Raw genomic sequence first — 22,954 nt, 5'->3', positions numbered from 1 at the left:
AGTAGCTGCCGTCTTGCGTTCCGACCCAGCATGACAGTTTCAAAATGTCTGGCTTTGACCGTGCCGTATTGACTGGGACCGCCAACGATGGTCGAAAAAAGGTCCAACAGGAAGCAAATGCTTGTGTCACAGCACGCTATATAGATCCGAACTGTAATGGGATTGGGTGACAGAATCGAGAAACCTAGCAAAGAGAAGTACAGCGTGACAAGACGTAGAAAGTACAGAGAGGAAGCAGGCGGGAGTGGCAGGGGCACGGAGTCGGACAGAGCACCGAGAGGGTATAGGGCGAATCAGAGTCTGTACAACATGTCTCCGGCAAACATGATGCTGTTTTCGCGGTTCATCTGGTCGAGCACCTGGCGAGCTTCGTTGCTGTCGAACAGATCCTCTGTGCGGCGACCTTCGTTCATGACAGGCAAGAGGTCGTCGAGTGCGATGGCGTCGGACTCGGCCAATCGGCCATCGGACGAGAAGAGCAAGTCGGAGAGTGCCTCCTTGAACGCCTCTGCCCTGTGTGCCGACATGCCTGTCGATGAGCTTGCCGCGATGGGCTGAGAAGGAATGACCACTTCCACCTCGAGCGAGCGCATGGCCTCGATCGCGTCTTCGTCATCGAATGTCTCCTCGTCCATGCCTCCGGGGCCCACCATGGCCGGCTTGGCGCGAGGACGTGTGGTCGCCGCTGCACGGGTGGCGTAGGCACCATTGGAGCGGTTGGACCGCTGCGATGACGGAAGGTTCTGATCATCGTCCTCGTCGCTGCTGTGCTCGTCCTCGCCGTAGCGTTGGCTGCCGCGACGGCCACCACGGCCACCCCGAGCAGAGCGCCCGTTGCGGTAGCCCTGGTTGGGATCGGCCGGGGCAGCCTCGTCTCCGCTGTCATCATCGTCATCATCCTGCTCGTCGTCGCTCATGGGGCTGTTGCCGGTACGACGACGCTTGCTCATGCCTCGTCGGCCACCTAGCACCTCCTTGAAGAGCGCAAAGCGAAGAATCTCCTCGGCAGCCTCGGCGTCGCGCTCCTCGACCTTGTTGCTTAGTCGGCTCTTGGCGTGTGCTGTTGCAAGACGGATCAATGTCTCGAGCGTACGCGCTGTGAGTGGCGACGTGCGCTTCTGGTTGCCCGAGAGCTCGTCGTTGCGCAGGTTCGAGTAGACGTTGACGATCCACTCGGCGGCGCCCTTGGTCAGCACGGGGTGGACACGCGACTTGGCGTACTGGATGTACTTCTTGATGAAGGCAATCGAGAGCACCTCCTTCTTGTCGCTCCCGCGGCCGGAAGCCGTGACACCAGAGTGCAGCAGAGGGTTGTACTTTTCGAACGGCGAGGTGTCGCCCAGCATGGCGGCGCCGTCAGCATCGGTGCCTTCGGGCGCGCCGACATCGAGTGCCTGATCCAGATTGTCAACGGCGGGTGTGCCTTCTTCAAGACCCGGCTGGAGGTATCGGTGCATTCGCAGGACGTGTTCCGAGATCATTCGGTCGCGCTGCTCGTCCACGTCATCGGTGACGACGAAAAGCAAATCGAAACGAGACAGAAGCGAGTCTGGAAGGGCAATGTTCTTGTGAGGGTCCTTGTGCACATCGTACTGGCCGTAGATCGGGTTGGCTGCCGCGACAACCGAGCATCGAGCGTTAAGACTGGTGTGGATACCGGCCTTGGCAATGGTGACGGTCTGCTGCTCCATGACTTCGTGAATGGCGACTCGGTCGACGTCGCTCATCTTGTCAAACTCGTCGATGCAGATGACACCGCGGTCAGCGAGCACCATGGCACCGGCCTCAAGACGACGCTCGCCCGTTTCCTTGTCTGTGGTGACTGCGGCCGTGAGACCAACACCACTCGAGCCACGACCGGTGGTGGCAATGGCGAGCGGGGCCGTGTTGAGCACGAATCGGAGCATCTGCGATTTGGCGGTAGACGGGTCACCGACCATGAGAATGTTGATGTCTCCACGAATGTGAGTGCCGTTGGGCAGGTTCTTCTCCTCGCCTCCGAGCAATAGCAGAAGAACTGCCTTCTTGATGTACTCGTGGCCGTAGATCGACGGCGCCAATGATTGCGAAAGAAGGTTGAAAACATTCTTGCGCTTGGCAATCTTGTTGATGTTACGAATGTCGGTGTCGGTGATGTGCGCCTGTGCGATTCCTCCGCCAGCTTTTGAAGAGAGGAGGTTGAGGTTGTTGCCGATCATGAGGGTGCGGAAGGTGGAGGAAGAGCTGACGCCAGCACGGTTGCCGAGCGATCTGTACATGCCGACGAGCTGGATGCGATCACCGGGCTTACAACGGTCGACCATGTCATCGTCCATGACCACGTCGATGCTTCGTGGCAACTGACCTGGAGGAGCACGCTCAGGCATCTCCTGGATCGAGATCATCTGGTGGTCGCGGAAGAGACTGTGGCCGTACTCGGTAGTGAGCCTGTTGCCGTTCTCGTCCTCGGTGGGGTATACGGTGGAGGAAGGAGGAAGCGTGCCGTACATGGTGGCGTCACGGTACTCGCGTTGATGGAACTTGAGCGTCGCCTCGCAGTAGTGAACGGATTTGAGGATCTTGGGGCGAACGAGGGAGCAGCGGGTGACGATGCCTTCCAAACTCATCATCTTGCCGATGTGAACACTGCGGAGGGTTCGTGGGTTGACGTGGTGGTCACCGAAACTTCCACGCAGTCCGATGTAGTATTGCTTGCCCTTGATGTCTTCCTTGAGCGGGTTGTGTGCCACCTCCACCAGCACATGGAGGGCGGCATCAAAGGCGGGAAGATACTCGTTGGGCTCGTTGAGGAGACCAGTGGCGAATTCTCGGTTATAGGATCGGAGGTCGTCAATGTTGATGATGAGACGGCGTGCGTCCATCCTCAACATGCGACGAACGGCATCTTGGTATTCATCCTTGGAAAGGAACTCGGAGAAGACTCGCTGCCTGTCCCTGAGCAGATCGTCCTGGAAGACGGGGATGTCGAGGTTGTTGCTGTCGTCGTATGACTGACTCATCTTGACCGAGGTGATACGACCTGGCGGAGGTGTTGGCTAGGGTGGATTGGCGCAAAGGCCGATGTGCTGTCCCTCGTGCGGACGTTCGATGACGAGTGCGGATCTAGTAGACCTCTGGGAAACGAGACGATGTTGTGCGCAGGTGGTCGTTGGGAATGAGGGTGTTGATGATGGGCGCTGTGGAATGCGAAGAGGCGTGCGCGAATAAAAGGGATGGATGTGATGATGAGGAGAACGCAAGATGGCCTGCCGAGCACTTTGCTTGCAAACTGCGCTTCGAGTCGCTTGGCCGCTCGACCCTTTCTTCCGTTCCCTCGAGTTTGGCAGAGAAAAACACTGAGCAACACTCCCTTGGCGCAGATGCGAAGAACATCACTACGATCCCCCTTTGAGGCCGCTCGTGCAATTAACGCGATGGAGAAGAGCACGCGCCCAGTTCATTTACGCGTTGAACTTTTGACACGCGTTGCAGCCACACCCGAGACGCGCTTCAAAGTCGGCCGGCAAGTCAGTTTCCTCAAAGGTCCGCTCTAACACATTTGAAAAATTTGCCGGTCCTTGACTCAAGGACCTCGATACCACTAGAACAGTAGCCAAAGGTCAGGCTTTCCCTTAGGTCGTGTTGGCATGCTCCGGCTTTGTCAAGTAAGAGCGACAGTGAGCTCTGTCTCGGCGCGTAGCGCTCTTTGGTAGTCTCGTAGGAAGCCTTAGACTCGGGACAACGTAGTAGCTCGCCTCATATTGCACCATGGTTCTTTTGCCATCGAAGCCGAAGTGACATCTCGCTTAGCAGCTGCAGCAGCAAGATTAGGCGTGTTTGTGCGCCCTTAGCCGTCTCGCTTGCACCGCACGAGCACGACATTCCTGCCCTGTACCCAAAGGACCGTCTCGCCACCGGACCTTAGCGCAAGAGGTGCCGTAACACCCGCAGCTGACACCGCAACGGGACATTTATCGTCTGTGACACCTCTTGATCAAGCGGATGCCATCGCGTCCTTGGCATAGCTGCGAGCAGGCTGGCGCTCAGCCTGTCGACACGAATCTCGCTTTGGTCTCATCGCACGACGGGACCGTCGCCCGTATCCGAGCCGGACTTTACAGCTGGCCATCCTTGTCAAGGAGAACACCGAGAACGAAGCTGCCCATCACAGGACGCAAAAGGGTCCAAGAACAACGTGGCCATGTCGCAGGTTGCATGGTTTGATGCAAGCAGAGCGGAGGTCGAATCGCTCTGCGCCGGGCTTCTCGCCAAAATTTCTCGGTCAATAAACTCAAGACGCCGAACAAGCAACGTGTTGGCAAAGCAACGTCAACATTGAGGCCGACAACAGGCAGTACAGGTCAGTACCTTTTGGCCGGCCATTTGACCACAACAGACCTCCAGAGCCACACCAGAGAGAATCACGCGGCGCGGGAGCGGGATGAATAGGATGAATCGCATGAGGAACCGCGCGTGCTTGATACTCAAAGCTGTAGTTCACCGAGCCAGGATGCGGTAGATCGACTCACGTTGTCTTGGCAGTCGCACCTTCACCTCGTCTTGCTGATCTATGAGACCAGCACATCTTTCGGTGGCGTCGTGAGTTTGGTCAAGCTGCCCCGAGCCCTCTCCGAGAGATTGTGCTTGCGCTAGAGAGCATCCAAGGATCTTCCGAACCCAGTCGACCAACTGCGCGCTTGCTTTGTCTGCAGTCTATCGAGAGCAGCCCAAACTAGCGTGTGTGTGGGTGGCAGTTGGACTGATCGCTCTTCTCGACTCGTCTCGAGTGGCTTGACCCGGCGTCACCCGTTCATGTTGCTCTTTATCCAGTCCAAGAGAGCTTGGTCCCATTTTGTACCGAGCTAGCTGCCATGGTCCAATTCCTTAGAGCCGCCCGCTTGCGTCTTCCTTCGCGTGAGAATCAGACTAGCAGGATAGTATCCCAAGTTGATGCTGACAGACCCCTGAAAGGATGCGGCGATTCGCTTGGCAGGGGCCGGCGGTGTCAAGTGCCTACGACTAAAAAAGATCGTCCAGGACGCCAAAGCTTCTGTCGAGCAGGGTCTGAGTTGCAAAAACGCTTCCCGAGTTTGTTGCTGACGATCCTGTCATCTTTTGGACAGAGCGCCAGCCGAGCTATCGGTCAACCAGCTATTCTTGACTCTGCTTCCCGTCTGATGTTCCTGGCACGGCTCATGCTACCTCCGCCGCTGAGCTGCTAGTGTCGCCTCCCGTCAACGCGGGCCTGGAAAAGACCGAGATCAGCGACGCTCCGCTCATGCGCTACTCTCCGGTCGAATCTCTTTCACGAAGGAACACTTCGGTCATGAGCGTGCCTGAGTCCTGCATACGAAGACATGCTGCTCTTCAGACCAGCCCTGACCTCTACCTTAAATTGGCAATGTGTCCTTATAATACCTGGACACCTAGGCCTCCCACAATCCTCGCACTCACTTCCGCCTATCACAGACATCGACCCAAGCGCAACGTTCCCACATTCCTGCTCCCACTGCCACTTGTTCCCGTATCTTTCACGCTCGTCCAAGCCATCTAGCCCACCACCTTGCAGGGACGTGACATCATCCCGGGCCCATCACGCCCGCACAGGCACAGACCAGCGGGACCCGTTAGCACCCGCAGGGCGCCCGGCTCGCTTCTGCGAAGACCACCACTAACAACGAAAAACGGCGAGCCCACGGCGCTTCATCGCCCCACGCCGCCGCATCAGATACATAAACCTCGAACGTGGTATCTAGATCTCCCAGACAGAGAACATTCAGCACCCCAGAGGACGAAGCGCAGACCAAATCCGACCTACAGCCATGCTTCAAGGACGTGGCCGCGAAGGCTTCGTCCTCGCAAGCTCTCGCCCTGAAGTGCAACCGCCTAGGAGCATCCTGAAGAAGCCTTCATCATCACGCACAAGCCCTTCGTCTTCGACGCCATCGTCTCCGTCAAGTGAGGCCGCATCGGACTCGCCCACTTCCGACCTCTTCGCCCTCGCCGGCTACCGACCGCAGCAGTGGTCTGTCGTCGGAATCGCCAAAGCGCATCAGCGTCCGTCTTCCGATACCGGGAGGAAGGATGTCTGCCTTATCGTGACCTTGCTCTACGTGCCCACAGAGACTCTCTATGCCTGGCCTTTCAACCTATCCTCGCCCGATGCCAAAGGTGTTTGCTACGAGACGCACTCCGCCGCAAAAGAGGGCGAAGCTACACGCATTCCTCCCGAGGGAACGATGAGCATCAGCCTTCGGGTACTCGTGGCTGTCATCCGCAACTGGATGACCATTCGTCAAGAGCGGTCAGCGCTGGCCCGACACCGAGGTTCTGTCAGCTCACTCACTAGTCTTCCTGGCAGCCCAGGGTCCTCAGTAGACGACGTCGTGGACAACGATGAGGTGGTCGACGAGATTATCGACACCTTGCGACTTCACCAGCTCACACCCTTCGAGCGATCGATCTATCTGTTGCGACAAGACCTGCCACAGGAGTCCATCACGGCAAATACTGCGCGACGTCCCAGCGAGAGTGGATCGGTCCCGTCACCTGGAGCAGGGAGCGAGTCAAGTCTGTGCAGATCCGAAGCAGGCTCGGACGATCATACGAGAGCGCGCGACGGTCGCACTTCGTCCATCTCGAGTGTTGCGAGCTCGGCTTCTATGAGCCCGCCGCTCTCCCCCGGAGCCGATCACGCTTCGCCTCCCATGCTGCCCAAGATCAACACTGATCTCTCAGCGGAACAGGACACTTCGGTTCCTCAGATGAGCCTGGAGAACGACACTCCACGTGCATCAGCCTTCGGGGATCGCGATCAGGTCCTGAAACGAGCTGCTTCAAGCCGTAGGCAGGACAGCAAGCTTGGCGGACGATCGATGGACACGGTGCGTGAGGATGCTTCCGAGGACGACGGCATGGACGGACGCACTCCCACGCACGACGTCGGCGGGCTAGCTGAGGCATCAATCAGCCCCAAGAAGGTAGTCGACGCTGTTTCGGATGCCATAGAGGCTGCTTCCCTGAGCAGCACGAGCTGCAAGCCCTCACCGAGCAGAGTGGTCTTCCGCGACCCTTTCCAAGGAGCGCTCCCACCCTCTTCCAAGCCCACCGTCCGAGCTGACATCGTCGACGACGAAAGTCCTGAAACGCAAGTCACTTTCACGGCGAGAGGCAAGCCCAAGCTCAAGACGTCTTCGAAGCGCTCCTCACTCTCGGGCTTCCGCTCCATCTTCCGTGGCCGATCCCAGACGCAGTGATTCTTCATTGCGAACGGCCACGAGCGCGACTTCCCTCGCCCGGCAACGTCGCCCCTCTTCTGCATTCCATCTGTATCGTCCTCTACACGCAATCTGTATCTCTAGACTCTTCGCACTACTCTTTGCCTCGCATTGCAATTCACCTGTATCAACGCAGCAGTCGCCACCGTCGAGCATCAAGAATGATGAGGTGGATGATGTGGTGGTAAAGTTGCTAAGGTTTGGTTCGGCATCCATAATTTGCCGTCGGGTAAAATAAGCGACTCGGATGACAGCTGAGTCACGCTGCTTTGTGCATAAAGCGAGGAGCGGTCTCATGACGTAGATCCTTGATATGGTCGTTGTCAAGACCCTGAGCGACGTTTGAGGCGCCGCCAAGCGGATGGCTAGTTCTCTGTGTCTCTGGTTCGCGAATGCCATGCCGACAGCTGGCCGCGACCTTGTAGACCTGATCTGTAGCGCGCTCAGACCAGCCTTGTCTCCGCGTGTATCTTTGCAACACTTCAAGGCATCTCTTCTGACCGTATCTCATCTTCCATCCCCATCACACTCTTCAGAATGTCGTCTAACATCAGTCAAGCCAACAACAGCAGCAGTAAGTTCGATCAGTTGCAGTGGACAAGCTCGGAAGCTTGAGGTGTACCCTTCATCGTGGCACATGTGGCTGATCATCGCTTCTCGCTGCACTTCCGATCCGACTCAATCTCTTCCAGACGCTACGGGAGCCCGGCCTCTTTCAGTCGGCGACGACCGTCTGGCATCGGACAACAACTTCACCGACCAGTCCTCCGCCCACCCCAACCCCACGGGAGCAGACCAGCAACGCGAGACAGGCGAGACCATCGACCAAGGCGGCTACGGCCTTTCTGCTTCTGGCGGTGACCAGTTCTCGAAGGAGAACCAGACGGGCCAAGGCTTCTCTTCGACCGAGCAGGCGAGGTCAGGATCAGGGGGACAATTCCAGCCCAGCGTGCAGGACTCGATGGGCAACACCAGCTTCCGCGCAGATGCACCTTCGGACACCGACGCCGTGACTCACCGTGCTCCAGATATGTAAGGCCATCCCGAGATTCGTTGATCGAAAGCAATGTCGTTAAACAATGATCATGCTCATGCAAAGTTGCGAAGCAATGAGCATTGACAGGTCTGTGCACCATCACAAGAGACCTCGATTTTCCCTCTCAGATGGCGTTGCAGACGCGAGCTAACATCTCTCGAAAATCCGAGCATGGCTTGCGTGGCAGCTCCACAAAGCCTGCAGCCTCAAACTCAGCCAGGGTTGTGATTTTGTGATTTCTGAAAGGTGCCGCTACTGTAGCCAACACGCAAGCACGCCCATCCTTTTCGCAAAGTCACAATTTTTGAAACCGCTTGCGGGTGGGCGGGTTGGGATTGTGATCCAACGCCAAATTTGACTGACCTGCAGTGGCGGCGATCCAGCCGCTAATCAACACACGCTCAGCAATTCGTCTCCTTGGCTCTTGTCATCTCACGTCCACCTTATCACCACCACCACTGCCTCCGCACCTAAACAGCATAAGCGGCCGCATCTTCATCAGGCCTCGTCCGTCGCTCGATCACTGCCGGGACGAGCATTAGGCCGGCGAGCAGGATTCAGATTGCTACCCACGAGTTCAGGCAAGGCATCTCGTCGACCATTCCTGACCGCCAGCTCAGCACCAACACATAGTCTTGTGGAGTTCTGCCCGACGCCATGTCCGCACCAGGCGTGTTCTCCATCATGTCCGCCTCGCCTTCACGGTCATCCTCGCCCGCCGTGGCCGCCGGGCCTAGTCACCAAATCCCCTTCAACAGCGCTCCTGTTCACCATGCGCCAAGTCCACTCGGTTTCGGCTTTGGCTTCGGTTCCTCGTTTGGAGGCAACAATGTTTCTGTCTCCTCGCCAGCCGCCAGCACTTCCGCAGCTTCGCCCATCTTTGGCTTTGGCTCCGCATCAGCATCCACATCACAGCTGCCTGCCACCAGTCCTTCGAGGCGATCCGACGCCAAACGCAGACGTGACCTAGATGATGACGATGACGACTTCGACGAGGACGATGACATGGGTCACGTACAAAGATCTCGGCTTGGTTCGGATTCCTTCGCTCCTCCGCACGAACACAAGCGGGTCGTCCTGCCAAAGCGAATGCGGGCCGGTCTTGGGTTTGGACTCAAGAACGCCGAGCCATTGACTTACTCGGCGCACCAAGCAGCATCAGTTTCGACATCATCCGCCTTCTCACCATCGACACCCACCCACTCTCAGAACAACGCTCTCTTCACTCCCTCTCACTCCGCATCGAAACGACAAGCTCTCGGTCTTTCAAATCGAGTGGGCATGTCAGGTATCGACGTCGACATTGGCAAGATGCTTGCATCCATGGACAAGCCTTCTCTGCTTTCGATGCTCTCGTCTCTGCTTCTGCAGTCGACCGATGCTACACTGCCGGCGCAGATCCTATCGCTTCTCCCCACACCCTCGCTAGATTCCGTCGAGAGCTCCCTCGACGAGCTGGAAAAGGCGATTCGCTCCGCGATACCCTTCGTCGCAGACGGTTCCACTGCCAGGCACGAATACACCTGGTCGCGACTTCGTGCGCCCATCGCTGCGTTTGTCGACGCTGCACTTGGCTACCTTCCCTTCTTCGTCACCGAACTCGATTCCGACCGCGAGCAACGACTGCGAGAGCGGGACCCACGACTGCAAGCCGACCGGGAAGAGGTGCACCCGGCTACGACGTTTACGTTCCTTCTCATGATCACGAGTCGTGTTCTCCGCATCGAAGCGCTTCTGCCGTCGGTGACAAAGTCGAGTCTCGCCTTCAACCTCTTTACCGCTTCTAGCCAGCAGACGTCGTTCGGGTTCGGCGCGGGTGGTTCGACGCCCACCACGCCCAGCAAGATGGTCGCAACCGATGCGTACGGCAAGCACAGCAACCTCGCCTATATGCTGGGCACCGAATTTGCGCAGCCCTCGTCACCAGATGCGCTCATGACTGTCCTCATGCCCGCCATCCTCAAGCAGTGGACGACGCTCCTGCACCGTCTGGACAAGGCGGTGAATGGAGATGGGAGAATGTTTTCCCAGGAAATGGTGCTCACTTGGGCTAGGGCATTGGAGGCTACGGGTACGGTCAAGAGGGAGGAGCAGAAGGCGGAGGAGATGCTCATCCGCAAAGCTATGGATGAGGTACGGAACCGGTTGGAGAGGGATTTGGCTTGGTTGGTCGGTGGAACGCAGTACGCGGTGCAGAAGAGGGAGAAGAGGGGACGCGGGAGCAGCATGAGCGATGGAGAGGAGGAGTTGTAGCACACATCATACCCCCATACTGTTGAAAACAATGCATTGAGTTTTGGTCGTCATCTTTGATCGGCTGTGCTTGTGCGGGCGTGTCGCTTCCAGTGCGCTTCTTCGCATCGACCGAGACGCTGGACTGCAGCGATGCGGTCGAGGGCGATGTTGATCTGGGTGATTGCGTGCGTGTGATGCGTCGTCATTCGCTTTCTCTTGCCCACGGCGGCGATGGAGCGGAGAGCTTCCTGATGCGCCGCCCGCTTGACGAGGAGCATGCGCTTGGCGCGCAGCAGCGTGTGCTCGAACCGAAGCCTGTTGGTGGTTGACAGATGGAGACGGCGAGACGGGTCGTGTGCGGCGGTGAAGTGGGCGAAGCGTGTGAGGATGGTCTCCAGGGTCTGGGACAGAATCGAGACTTTCAGCCTGGGTTCCCTCGCGGTTGCAACGGTGACATCAGGTGAAGCAGAGGCGGTATTGTTGGTCGCTGCTGCCTGACGCAGCCGACGTCCGCGGCGACCGCTTGCGACCACGCGCTCCCGGACAGCCGGCATCGAGGCCGGCACACCTGCCAAAGCGGGAGCGGGAGCGGGAGCAAGACAGTTTGCCAAGATCATCCGAAATGTCCTTCCGGACACACTGACTTGGGGAAAGAGCCGCTCGAAATCGTCGACCAACCTACGCGTCCACGAGGCACGGAAGAGCGGGTGGCACACCTTCTTGAGGAGCAGCACGAGAGACTCTTCGTTCGGAACGATGACAGATGTCAGCTCGTTTTTCGCATCTTCCCTGGGCTTCTTGAAATCTGATAGCACTCTGGGTTGGATAAGGACGGTAGATCCAGAGATGTCGTGCCCGAGCTGTGACGACGTGAGGCTGTTGAAGATGCGCAGAGTCTCCGCGATCCTGATTCTGCCGTTATGTCCGCACGCTTGGAGGGCTAGATTGAGGACGTGAGTAGCTGTTCTACGGTCGGCTGCGTTGTTGCCGAGGGAGGGCGACGCCTCTGACAGAGCGAGCTGCACGATTCGAATCGCGGACGCCGTTTCGCCTCGCTCTGCGAGTTGCGCGAGGACCGACTGGAGAAGCCAGCTCGGCGTCGATGACTCTGCTACCTCCGCAGGGGCCTTGCTCTCATCGCCTGCCAGATTGGACGATCGAGCTACGCTGGCTGATCTGCTCATAGAACGTAGGAGATTTGGCAATAAGCGCTTTGTCACTGAGAGCTTGGCCTGCATTTGCTGCGCTTCCTCCTTCGCTTTCTTTAACTTGTCGTCTGGATCGTCTGAAGACTGGTCGTTTGGGTGCGTCGATGCAGTCAAGTCATGGCTTCGAGACCTCGGTTCTTCTGATGATGCGTCTGCGCCAGCAGCGGTCGAGAGTCCGGCGACATCGAGCTTTTGCACATTGCCGAGCCCGTGGCGGAGGAGGCTGCCCCATCCGATTGCGTCCAGTGTCATCCCTGAACGACGCTTGGGAGTGCCTCGATGATCCCGGTTCGGCTTGGTCGGAGCCGAAGAAAGCAGATCCGCGTTGTCGAGGAGCTCTTCGACTTTGACCCAGTCACCCTGCCTCGCAGCGAACGCTACCTTGAGGTTGTACGCTAGCGCCTTTGGATTCTCATCCCGGGCGGGCCAGGTGGGGACATCGTCGACGTTGGCCAATTCTGGTAGCTTTGAAACCGCCGCGGGTGCCAGCGTGCCGGCGCTAGATTGAGGGTCGGAGGGTCGGAAGCGAGCAGCGCGACTTTCCATCCGAAGCAAAGACCGTAGATCGTTCCTTTGGTAGGCATATCGCATCAGCATTGAGATGCTTTGAGCGCTTTCAGTCCTTTCGGTACCTTCCGATTGGCGCTCGACCGTCCACACACGATCTTCGTACCACGAAATGACGGCGCTCGGGACTTGTGATGAGGGGGACTGGATGCGAGAGAAGGTCTCCAAAAGCAAGCTTGCCTGAGGATCTGTCAAAGCTGGATATGTTGCTCTGACATGATTCATGAGGCTGTATGACATGGGAGATTTTGGATGAGGTGATTGCCGATGACTGCCTTCTGAGCTGAGTCGCTTCGTGCTGGGCCTTCGCTGCTTGGCCTTCGAGACAAGCTCTGGCGGGGGATTCGCGAGTGGAGTCGAAGCATGTTGGCGGTGATTTCGTCGCTGAGCATAGATCTTTATAGCGCCTGAGGCGGACATTGGTATTGACGGAGGGTCTCTGATGTCCGTAGATGATGCAGGCAGTGGTTGTCGAACCTCCTTTGCTTCCTCTGGTGAGAGAACGGCAGACGGAACTTGTGCTTGTGTGCTGTGTTGGGATGCGATTGGAGACGCAAGTTGATGTCTTGTCAGACCAGCGCGGAGAGAGTCAGCCTTCCTGGGAGATCGAAAAGCATCATCTTCTCCTCGTAGATCGGCGCCCGCAAAGTGTCCCTTGTCAAAAGCTGCCGGAGGAGATGTCCTGGCCGAGGTCGGGCCAGTTGCACTGTAGCTGGAAGAGGGCAGCGGAACATGTCGAGGGATGTATGGCCTCTCTATTGACTGCGCAGCTTCCGACAGCCCTCTGCAAAGCCGTGAAGCATTGCGCATGGGGCTTGAAGCGGGCCAGCACCGCCAATGCTGATGCTGTGTGCCAGATATTAGGCGGACGACTAGGACTGCATGGGAGTAGATAGCTGTTGTCGACAAGAGATCTGCTCAATGTGCTGGCTGAGGTGAAGTGCTGGACAGGAGGCTGAGTCCGTCGCAAGATGGTCTGGCTTGTCGTGACTAGCTATGATGAGTGGGATGGATGTGACGATGTGACGAGGTGGAAGAGAGGATGTGATGGGTTGAAAGGGTCCTTTCGATGATCTTCGGAAGAACTCAAAAACCCAAGAGCCGGCCATTTTTGAGAAAATTCAAAGGCAGCACACCGCTTCCTCGTCGCTCTCGCGCACACTCGCGTGTAGTTGGTCAACGACTCTCCGACTTCCGCAATAGTTGTCATGCTTCACCTCGTCAAGGCGGCCATTCAGAGCAGTGGTGCTTCACGCCATACACGTTCACACGAAGGTCGACCTTGGAAGTTGCTAGAATAGGTCAAAGTGGCAATGCATACTGTTACAATTAAGAGACACGGAGACGAGGGAGGGGAGAATAGGACAGAGAAGAGAAGAGAATCTGCGGAAAGCGTTGCGGAAATGTTGTGTGAGTGTCCGAACCAGAAGGAAGTGCGGGTCCATCATGAAATGCGAGACGGGCTTCATTGAAGTGCAAAGTGGCTGACTGCCTCAGTTGACCTGCTGGCCGGGGACGCCTTGCTGATACGAGCCCTGCTGAGGAGCACCGCCGTTGCCCATATTCAACTGGCTGTTGCTTTGCGGGTGCGGAAGACCAGCGATGGCAGCTGATGTGGTAAAGTAGGGGTGTCGGAGTGCTTCGTCGGCCGAAATGCGCTGTGTTGGGTCGAACTTGAGCAGCTTGTCGAGCAAGTCGATCGCCAAGGGATGCGCCTTGGGGAACATGTTCTGGAAGGGGACTCTTGGCACCCGAGGGAACGGTCGCACTTGGATCTCGGGCGAGTCGTTGACGAGCCTCTTCATGGTGTTGTCGTCCGGTGTACCCAGGATGCGGAGAATCTGGTTGAGCTGGTCATTGTTGTCGCGTCCACGGAAGAGAGGAAGACCCGAGATCATCTCGGCCATGATGCATCCTGCACTCCAGATATCAATCGACGTCGAGTAGGTTCGCGAGCCAAGCAGCACATCGGGTGCACGGTACCACAAGGTAACGACCTCGTTCGAGAAGGTGTTGACAGGGATACCAAAGGCACGGGCAAGACCAAAATCGGCCAGCTTGAGCTCGCCGCGCTTGTTGATGAGAAGATTTTGAGGCTTGAGATCGCGGTGTAGTACTCGGTTCTCGTGGCAGAATGCAGTGCCCTTGAGTAGCTGGAACATGAAGGAGCGGACGGTAACGGGATCGAGCGCGCAGCGGTGGCCGTGAATCTCCATGTACTTTTTCAAGTCTTGCTCCATGAACTCGAAGACGAGCATCAGCTTGGACTCTGTGTGGATGACATCGTAGAGGCGCACAATGTTGGTGTGGCGCAGCTCCTTCATGAGCGAGATTTCGCGGATCGCTGTCGAGGGTGTGCCCTCTTCAGCGTCGAGGTGGATCTCCTTGAGCGCAACAATCTCGTTGTTGAGCCTTGATCGGCCCTTGTACACGGTGGCGTATGTGCCCTCGCCGAGCTTTTCGAGCTGAACGTAGTTCATCGTGGTATGGTTGGCGTCTCGACTGGACTGCAGGGTATGCGAGCGGTATGTGTAGGAATTGCGAGTCTGTGGCGTGCGATAACCGCGACTGGCGTGCTTGAGGTGAGAGTGGACGACGGCAGCAAGACGATGCGCTGCGTGGACGTGGATGTATGCGTGTCTGCTTAAAGTGATGTCAGTCGCTATGGTCTAGTCGTCGTGGTTTCGTTGAGCGCAGCTGTGAGAGGAAGGTCGAGGCCAGAGGTCTGGCTCACACCTAAGCTTGGTTCTTTGCTGTGCATCAAAGTGTCAATCTCGCGACTCGAAAGGACTGCAACACCAACCCCAACGCGCAGCAACCTTTTGACAGCAGAAAGCAAGCAGCGAACAGGCCAGCTCTTCTGCCAAAAGGAAAATTAGGGTGCGGCTCGCACGTTGAGCCAGAACGGTCGCACACATAAGCATGTGTCATGATCCGCACTGGATTTTTTCGAAATGAGAGCTGCAGCTCGAGAAGAATTTCTCATCAGCGAAGAAAACGAAAAGTTAGGGTTCCAAGCCGCTCCACCCTTTGAATCATTCAGCTGCCATCATTGCATCTGCTCGCCTCGTACCGTCTCGTCAACCATCCTCTGGCTCCTGTACGACCCCCGCAAAGATGGCAAAGAACAAGACGCCGAAACCTGCCAGGTCCCGGCCTGCGTCCACCTCCGAGCTCAACCAGCCCTTGCTCCCATCCTCGGGCTCTGTCACCGCATCGACTGCCTCCTGCTCCTTCTCCCCGGCTCCGGATCACACGCTCTTCGCCCACATCAGCAACCAGGTCCACCAACAACGACTGCGCATCTACAATGCTTCCGCATCGGCAGCGTCGAGCTCACAGCTCGTCACTGACTTCCTCCTCGCTTCGCTGGGCGGCGCAGAGTGCCTCTCTTCGCAGTGGGTGCGTCTCTCGTCCCAGTCTTCCAAGTCAGCCAAGCGAAGAAAGCACGATGCCGAGTCGAGCGAAGACGTTGGTACCTCTGGCTCATCGCAGCTGTTGCTCGCGCTTGGTCTCAGCTCGGGTCAGGTCCATCTGTTGAGCCCTGCGCTCGCTCAGTCGGTCGCCATCCTCGACGCTTCCTCTGCTTCGGGAAGCAGCACCGCTTCTGCCGCCAGCGCCGGCATTGTATCAATATCCTACTCCGAGTCCAAGAAGACGCTCTTCGCTTGCTCCAAGAATGGCTGGGTCTCGTCGTTTGCGCTAGCAGACGTCAAGCTCGGTGATCAGCCAAGCCCGCTGCGTCCCTTCTCATCCTTCCGCCCCGACACCAAGTCCGCAGTTCAGCTCCTCTCAGCGCGCAGCAATCTTGTGCTTTCTGCGCATCACAGCATCGGCTTGACGGATGCTGATCAGTCGGACAACAGCGTCCGTGCCACCTTCACCGGTCACGCATCGCCCGTCACCCACCTCGAATGGCTCAACGACACCTCGTTCGTGTCCGCTGCCGAAGGCGACCGCATGGTCAGCGCATGGACGTTCGACTCGAAAGCAGGCAAAGCTGTTGCAGGGCGCGCCTTTGCTACTGCCGCACTTGATGGTCCTGTACGAGCTCTCTCGGTCAGCTTTGCCACCTCTTCGCAAAGCACGCGCACACTCATCACCATCGTCACGCAGACCGGAAGCGTACGAATCTATGGTCTCCCAGCAGAGTCCAAGTCGGAGGCGTCACCGTCAAAGAAGAAGTCGGCTGCCTTGCCGTCGCTCGAGTTGCTGGCACAGTCGCCGACCGAAAGCAGTGCGCCCGTCGAGTGGATCGACGCCAGGCTCGTCTCGGATAAGCTCAGGCTCGCGCGTCTCATCCGCGGCGCAAAGGTTTCCATCGACGAGACCACCGTGGTCAGTGGCAAGGATGCTCAGCTGCAAAAGACGCTGCTCTTGCCAACAGCCGGAGGCAAGCAGAGCTCCACCAACGGCGGCCTCCTCGCTGCTGACACGGACGAGGCTCAGCTTACGGGAGGTGCCGCTGAGACGCAGAGATACACCGACGCGCCATTGCGACCTCAGGACATTGACGATGCCGTCGTGGCAGCCGGCCTCGAAGACGGAGGCTTTGTACCTTCCACCTCCGCCCGTGGAGCTGACCTGGAACCCACGCTCGCCCAACGATTGAAAGAGCTCGGCTTCTCTGACCCTACCCAAGCAGGCGCCGATGCCGACGAGGACGACGCCGACGTACCGACCAAAAAGCAGCAATCCCTGACCAACGAAGCCTCGCTCGCCTCGTCCCTCTCGCAAGCGTTGCACTCGGGCGACACCTCGCTGCTCACCAGCTGTCTCAACCACAACGATGCGATCCTCATCCGCAACACGGTGCGCAAGATCTCGGGTCCCCTCGCGGTCAAGCTGCTCGAGGAGTGCGTGGGGCGACTCAACGGTGTTGGCGGTACGCACGTGAGCAAGGGCAGTATGGGCAGTCAAAAGGCGCGTGGATTGATGGAGTGGATCCGCGCTACGTTGCTCAACCACATGGGCTACCTCATGTCGTTGCCCAACCTGGTCAGCCGCATGTCCGGGTTGCATGCTACACTGACGACGCGTCTTGCGACGCACGAGCGGTTGCTCGCGCTCAACGGACGATTGGAGCTCGTGCTGTCTCAGATCGAGGCGAGGGCGGCATATGTGTCGCAGGCCAGTGGAAACGCCGTTCGCGTGCAGGGCGTCAAGTTCGGCAAGAAGACACAGGGCGATGTTCCGCAGAAGAATGGCGCGGATAAGGAGAGGAGGAAGGGCAAGAAGTGGGTCGAAGAGTCGGACGATTCGGATTCGGACGATATGGCTGTCGATGGAGAGGATGGTGTTTTAGTGAGGGGCGACGATGATGAAGACGGAGATGTACAGGATATCGCCCTTGGGGCTGATGGCAGCGACGATGATGAGGACGAGGATGACAGCGATGAGGAGGGGCCAGTGCGCCGACGTCGACGCGTCAAGAACGGTCGCATGTCGGACGGTAACACTTCTGCCGACTCGGATGGCGATGATGATGAGGACGAGGATGATGAAGACATTGAGGACATCGAGGAAGACGAGGATGAAGACGATGAGGAAGATGAGGACGAGGAGGACGAGGAAGAAGACGATGAAGAGGAGCTACCGGACGAGAGCGATCTCGAAGAGGAAGGAGCAAGCGATATGGAAGATGACGAAGACGAGGAGGAGTACGACGAGGAGGAAGGACGTGGAGGTCCCAACGGCATGTTCGATCTCGAAGCCGAGGAGGGGACGGATGAGGACGATGAGGAGTAATTCTCTCTGTCACCGCATCACACTTTTCAGTCGCTTCTCTAGTACCGCAGCATGGATGTACATCTGCACAGCATCATCAATACAGATCCGCACAGCAAAGATCGCAAGCAGTCTTGCGAGTGACAGACCATGACGATGTTGAGGGGCCATGAGCTGAATACTTTAACACCGTTGTGCCGGTCAAAAATTTCCGCCCGGTCTGCGCATCGATCACGAACGAGGAAATTGCGGAAAAGGCCACAAAGCAAAGCTCAAAATTCGCCGTCTGAGCAGACGGAACTCTCCGCCGAACGAGCTTTGCCGTCTCTTGGTTGGCCGACGCTCTGGCCGGAACGACCAGGGCTGCTTCTCCTTGAGAGCCGTGGTTTGCTGCCTTACATGGTGTGAAAAGGCATTCTGAGGTCAAAGACAATCCTGACAGGTTCGGTCTGCTGTAAGCGTCTCAGGGCTGAAGTAGAAAGCTTGCTGTCTTTGAAGGACAGCTTGGCCAAAGCTTGGGAAAAAAGGGCCTGTGCGGACAGCAAAAAAGCGTTGAGAAAAGGTCGTGACGCTACGGAAGGAAGCGGCCGTATCCCGAGTCCAACAGGCGCCGACACGTTCGGCCAAGCGGACCCAGCCTGTGTGTGATCTTCTCAATCGCATCGACCCTTTCTTCTTGCTGTCCACCACCTCTCACCCTCTTATCTCATAGCATCATGTTCAAGCACGCTGCCGCCTCGCTTTCGCGCCCGCTCGCACGCGGCTTCTCCTCCTCCGCCGCGCGCGCCTCGTACGAGGACACGATCAAGAACCTGCTCATCAACAAGGACTCGCGCGTCATCTGCCAGGGTTTCACCGGCAAGACGGGCACGTTCCACTGTCAACAGGCGCTCGAGTACGGTACCAAGCTCGTCGGGGGTGTTTCGCCCAAGAAGGCTGGTCAGACGCATTTGGGTCTGCCCGTGTTTGGGTCGGTCAAGGAGGCGGTTCGTGAGACCAAGCCGCACGCTTCCGTGCTGTACGTCCCCCCTCCCGGTGCGGCGGACGCCATCATCGAGGCGATCGAGAACGAGGTCCCGCTGATCGTGGCCATCACTGAGGGTATTCCGCAGAAGGACGAGATTCGCGTTGCTGCGGCGTTGCGCTCGCAGTCTGCTTCCCGACTGGTTGGGCCTAACTGCCCCGGTATCATCAACCCCGAGGGTTGCAAGATCGGTATCATGCCCGGTCACATTCACACCCCGGGACGCATCGGTATCGTCTCGCGTTCGGGTACGCTCACGTACGAGGCGGTCAACCAGACCACCCAGGTCGGCCTCGGCCAAAGCATCTGCGTCGGTATCGGCGGTGACCCCTTCCCCGGCTCCACCACGCTCGACCTGGTCAAGCTGCTGCTCGACCACGACAAGTCCGAAGGCATCGTGCTCATCGGCGAGATCGGCGGATCCATGGAGGAGGACGCCGCCGAGTATCTCGCTCAGTACAACAAGACGAGGAAAAACCCCAAGCCCGTCGTCGCCTTCATCGCCGGCCGCACCGCCCCTCCCGGCAGGAGGATGGGTCACGCCGGCGCCATCATCGCCGGTGGCAAGGGTGGTGCCGATGACAAGGTCAAGGCTCTCACGGATGCCGGCGCTATCGTCGCCGATTCGCCCGCAAAGATCGGCGCCCTCATGAAGAAGGCTATGCAGGAGGCTGGTTTGGCTTAGAGGCCCGCAACAAGTGGATCGCGTTCGTAGACCGATGTCTCTTGATCACGCTGAAATTTCATTAGCATCTGTTTACAAGCGTGTAGAGCGCTGTGTGTGTGCGTAGTGGCCGACGGCATGAGGCATTGAGGCTGATCAGTGTTTGGCTTGACCTCGCATTTGTGAGAAAGCAGTGTCTGCGCACGGCAAAGCGGCGCGATGCACTCGGTGCGGGCCCGGCGAGCTGAACAGGTCGAAGTGTGGCGGGCTCCGCGTTCGCGCTCGAGCAGTGCTTGCGCTGGGTCAGGCGAAGGCTCACAGATGGCGTCTCTCCAGGAGCAGTGGTCTGCGAGACGCTTCAGGCGGAGTTTCACGATTGTCTATGGCATTCGAAGCGATCCAGCGATCTCGGTGAGCGAGCGTCTGGCTGACCCTGCGTTTGTGAACAAGCAGTGTCTGCAAGACGTTGCTCGCAGAGTCTCGCACGCGCCCTGTCGTCGAAGCGGGACCAGCCAGAGCGATTTGTGTGGCTCAGCCAAAGCGAATTGTGAGCTAGGCCAAGAAAAAATGCATTACAGACAGTGCGAAGACAAGGCAAAGTGTGAGGGTACGCGAAGAGGGTATGTGAGGCTCCGTGAGGGGACGGTGGGAGGATGGGAGGTTGCCTGCTTGAAGTGTGTGGGTGAACCAGCCAGTGAATCCGGGCGAGAGGAGGACGAGTAGGAAGACTGGGAAGCGGGCAGGCGAGCGGAAATCGGGAGACGGACGGGCGGCACCGAAAGACTGCGGCTGGTACATACAAGCCCAGGCCATCACCTCCCAGCGTCCCCCCAACGTCCCCCTTCAACCGCAATCATCGTCATGACCTCGCCGTCGTCGTGTGGGCGCAACGCTATCAGAGAGGGGCCGTGTAATTTCTTGGAAAGATTCCTGTCTTGCTGGAGCTGACTCCGGCCTCGACCCGCCCCTGCCACCAATCGTCCGTGCTATCGGTCTTCTTCGTCACGGCAATCACCTGGCCCTTCTGGAAGCCCAAATCGCCCTCCTCCTGCGCCTCGAAGTCGTACAGCGCAATGACCCGCTCGATCACGGGCACGCTGGCATTCTCGCTCGCCAGCGAAAAGCTGTCCTTCCTAACCCTACTATCGCCGTTCCGGTACTCATCCAGCGCCGACGGGCTGATAAGCGAGACGTTCTGCCGATCGCCGTAGCCGTTCGTGTCGTCCTCCGGAATGGTTGGAGTCTTCTTCCTTCCAAAGGCGCTGCTACCCGGGCTAGGGGTGCGGAAGCGGCCGAACCTGGATCCGGTCTTGGATGGAGGCGGGGCGGCACCATCGTACGCGGACTTGGTGCGAGAGTGACCGTTGCTGCTGCCGCTCCCATAGGGGCTCGTGGACGCGAGGTCCTCGAACGGATCCCTGGTCTGTTGAGTCTTGTCACCAAAGAGGTCATCGTGAGCATCCGAACTGAACTGGGACCAGCCAGCGGGGGTGTTGGAGCTTCCCCGTGTGTTGCTCAGGCTTCCACTCCGGGCCCGATCATCGCCGTTGTGGCCGCTGCCTGAGGGGCCGTAGCTGGACTTGCGCGTCGCCGACGGGCTGCCACCCTGGAGCTCGCGGTCGAGCGAGTCCATCATGTCCATGTTATTCGACTTGCCCCACGCGCCACCATTACTTTGACCTGGGATCGCATCCCAGTCCGGCGGCGGCGTGGGGCCGGAACGATCGAGCTTCTTCTTGCTGCCAAAGCTGAGGTTGGAGGCGATGCTACCGGAGCGCGTGCGGATGGCCGACATGCGTTGCGAGGCAGCCGAGCTGGCACGAGGAGGCGTGTTGCTGATCCCGGCTGATGTGCCAAAGCCGTAGGTGCCGTGGGAGCGGTTGTCATAGTCGTCGTCCTTGCGACGGCGGTCTCGGTCCTCGAACGAATCGCGATCGCGGTCCCGGTCTCGGAGGCCAATGTCGTCAAAGCGATCAGGGAGGTCCTCCAGCTGGCTGCTGCGTGATGATCGACGTTGCCCACCAGGCCGCGAAAGCTTCTCGAGATCGCGACTGTCCACCGTATCGTAGCTCTCCTCGCCTCGGCCTCCGCCACTCCCGCCGTATCCGCGGCCGTGAAAGCTGCTCGTGTCGTCGTAGTTGAAGTACTCGCCGTCGAGGTCCTTGCTGGGCGTGTTGGCGAGTGTGAAGCGTTCGATGGTCTGAACGAGCCCGGAGGCCCAGGGCGGTCGATCGACGGCACCAGAGAGGATCTGCTTGGGGTTTTTGGCATACTGACCGTACGCTTTGACGTTGGCGTCCTCGCGGTTGACCAGCACTGTGCCCTCCACCGAGATGCCTCCGTACAGACCTTTCGACTTGGAGTACGAGAACATCGCAGCGACCCGACCCTTAGTGTTGACGCTCCCACTTGCCTCTGCAGACCTGCCCAGCGGGCCGACGGCGACCGACATGTTGCCACCAAGCTGCAGCGAGCCCGTGGCCATAAACGATCGAACGGCCGATTTCGAGTTGAGAACAATGAGGAAATCAGTCACTTCAGCACCGGCATTGAAGCCGCCACCGAGACCGCCGATGCCAATCGCAGCAGGGGCGGACCACCGACCATCGTCAGCTTTGGCCACTACGACGCCAGAGCCGGCGCGGGCGGAGAGGAGGAAGCCGATGCGAAAGACGGTGAAGATGGCAAAACCTTTGGCTTTGGAGAGGACGCTGATGGGGACGATCTTGTCGAGGCCGTTGACCGGGTCGACGAATTCGTTGAGGATCTTGGTGGCTTTGCGGCATTCCTGCTCGAGGTTGACGGGGATGGGGTTGCCCATGGCGGCCAGTCAGACGCCGGATGCCGGCGAAAAGGGGGCGGTGGTCGAATGTGAGAGGATCGAGGGCAGCTTTTCAGAGGGAAGATAGGGAAGATCCGAGTCAAGACTGATTGCGAAGTACTCGCAATGCTCGAGAGACTTGCTTGCTTGGGGTTTCTGAGACGCTCCTGCAGAGACGCCACCAAGTCGTGACGGGCAAGGATGATGGGTGGCTGCTGAGATGCTTCCGGAGGATGAACAAAATAGGTGACGGTGATGCGCTCGCAGAGGATGCTGGTGGATCACGCTTAAGGTTCGTCACAGTGACGAATGTCCAAGTGAGTGTGGGGAAGGTGATGGAGATGACCATCCGGGCCGGGAAGGACCAAAGACGGTCAGGGTCATGCGTAATTGGGCATTTTTGAGCATAGCCTTGC

At 58.3% G+C, this 22,954-nt stretch overlaps 9 protein-coding genes across 9 annotated transcripts; 5 read left to right on the top strand and 4 right to left on the bottom strand.

Annotated features, from left to right (window-relative positions):
- Nucleotides 1–293: 293 nt before the first annotated feature.
- PSEUBRA_002733 (Mini-chromosome maintenance, DNA-dependent ATPase) lies at nucleotides 294–2,999 on the bottom strand (the record flags this gene model as incomplete). The annotated part of the gene is made up of 1 exon (XM_016437121.1): nucleotides 294–2,999. The coding sequence occupies one exon, from the start codon at nucleotides 2,997–2,999 to the stop codon at nucleotides 294–296; it is 2,706 nt and encodes a 901-aa protein (XP_016292631.1).
- A 2,802-nt stretch (nucleotides 3,000–5,801) lies between these two features.
- Nucleotides 5,802–7,235, top strand: PSEUBRA_002732 (uncharacterized protein; the record flags this gene model as incomplete). Its single annotated transcript, XM_016437149.2, has 1 exon — nucleotides 5,802–7,235. One exon carries the CDS (start codon nucleotides 5,802–5,804, stop codon nucleotides 7,233–7,235), a length of 1,434 nt encoding a protein of 477 aa, XP_016292630.2.
- Nucleotides 7,236–7,793: 558 nt separating this feature from the next.
- On the top strand, nucleotides 7,794–8,292 carry PSEUBRA_002731 (uncharacterized protein; the record flags this gene model as incomplete). Its single annotated transcript, XM_059464886.1, has 2 exons — nucleotides 7,794–7,830; nucleotides 7,949–8,292. The coding sequence occupies 2 exons, from the start codon at nucleotides 7,794–7,796 to the stop codon at nucleotides 8,290–8,292; spliced, it is 381 nt and encodes a 126-aa protein (XP_059320705.1).
- A 657-nt stretch (nucleotides 8,293–8,949) lies between these two features.
- Nucleotides 8,950–10,545, top strand: PSEUBRA_002730 (uncharacterized protein; the record flags this gene model as incomplete). The annotated part of the gene is made up of 1 exon (XM_016437146.2): nucleotides 8,950–10,545. One exon carries the CDS (start codon nucleotides 8,950–8,952, stop codon nucleotides 10,543–10,545), a length of 1,596 nt encoding a protein of 531 aa, XP_016292628.2.
- Nucleotides 10,546–10,595: 50 nt separating this feature from the next.
- Nucleotides 10,596–12,281, bottom strand: PSEUBRA_002729 (uncharacterized protein; the record flags this gene model as incomplete). The annotated part of the gene is made up of 1 exon (XM_059464885.1): nucleotides 10,596–12,281. One exon carries the CDS (start codon nucleotides 12,279–12,281, stop codon nucleotides 10,596–10,598), a length of 1,686 nt encoding a protein of 561 aa, XP_059321302.1.
- Nucleotides 12,282–13,795: 1,514 nt separating this feature from the next.
- PSEUBRA_002728 (Protein kinase domain protein) lies at nucleotides 13,796–14,782 on the bottom strand (the record flags this gene model as incomplete). The annotated part of the gene is made up of 1 exon (XM_016437155.2): nucleotides 13,796–14,782. The coding sequence occupies one exon, from the start codon at nucleotides 14,780–14,782 to the stop codon at nucleotides 13,796–13,798; it is 987 nt and encodes a 328-aa protein (XP_016292627.2).
- A 637-nt stretch (nucleotides 14,783–15,419) lies between these two features.
- Nucleotides 15,420–18,050, top strand: PSEUBRA_002727 (Small-subunit processome, Utp12; the record flags this gene model as incomplete). Its single annotated transcript, XM_016437134.1, has 1 exon — nucleotides 15,420–18,050. One exon carries the CDS (start codon nucleotides 15,420–15,422, stop codon nucleotides 18,048–18,050), a length of 2,631 nt encoding a protein of 876 aa, XP_016292626.1.
- Nucleotides 18,051–18,745: 695 nt separating this feature from the next.
- Nucleotides 18,746–19,738, top strand: PSEUBRA_002726 (CoA-binding; the record flags this gene model as incomplete). The annotated part of the gene is made up of 1 exon (XM_016437141.1): nucleotides 18,746–19,738. One exon carries the CDS (start codon nucleotides 18,746–18,748, stop codon nucleotides 19,736–19,738), a length of 993 nt encoding a protein of 330 aa, XP_016292625.1.
- An 874-nt stretch (nucleotides 19,739–20,612) lies between these two features.
- PSEUBRA_002725 (Ysc84 actin-binding domain protein) lies at nucleotides 20,613–22,538 on the bottom strand (the record flags this gene model as incomplete). The annotated part of the gene is made up of 1 exon (XM_059464884.1): nucleotides 20,613–22,538. One exon carries the CDS (start codon nucleotides 22,536–22,538, stop codon nucleotides 20,613–20,615), a length of 1,926 nt encoding a protein of 641 aa, XP_059320704.1.
- Nucleotides 22,539–22,954: the final 416 nt, after the last annotated feature.

The sequence above is a fragment of the Kalmanozyma brasiliensis genome (assembly GCF_000497045.1).
Source record: "Kalmanozyma brasiliensis GHG001 unplaced genomic scaffold PSEUBRA_SCAF2, whole genome shotgun sequence".
NCBI lineage: Eukaryota > Fungi > Basidiomycota > Ustilaginomycetes > Ustilaginales > Kalmanozyma > Kalmanozyma brasiliensis.
Note: the sequence above shows the minus strand (reverse complement) of the source record. Positions and strands in the feature narration are given on the sequence as shown.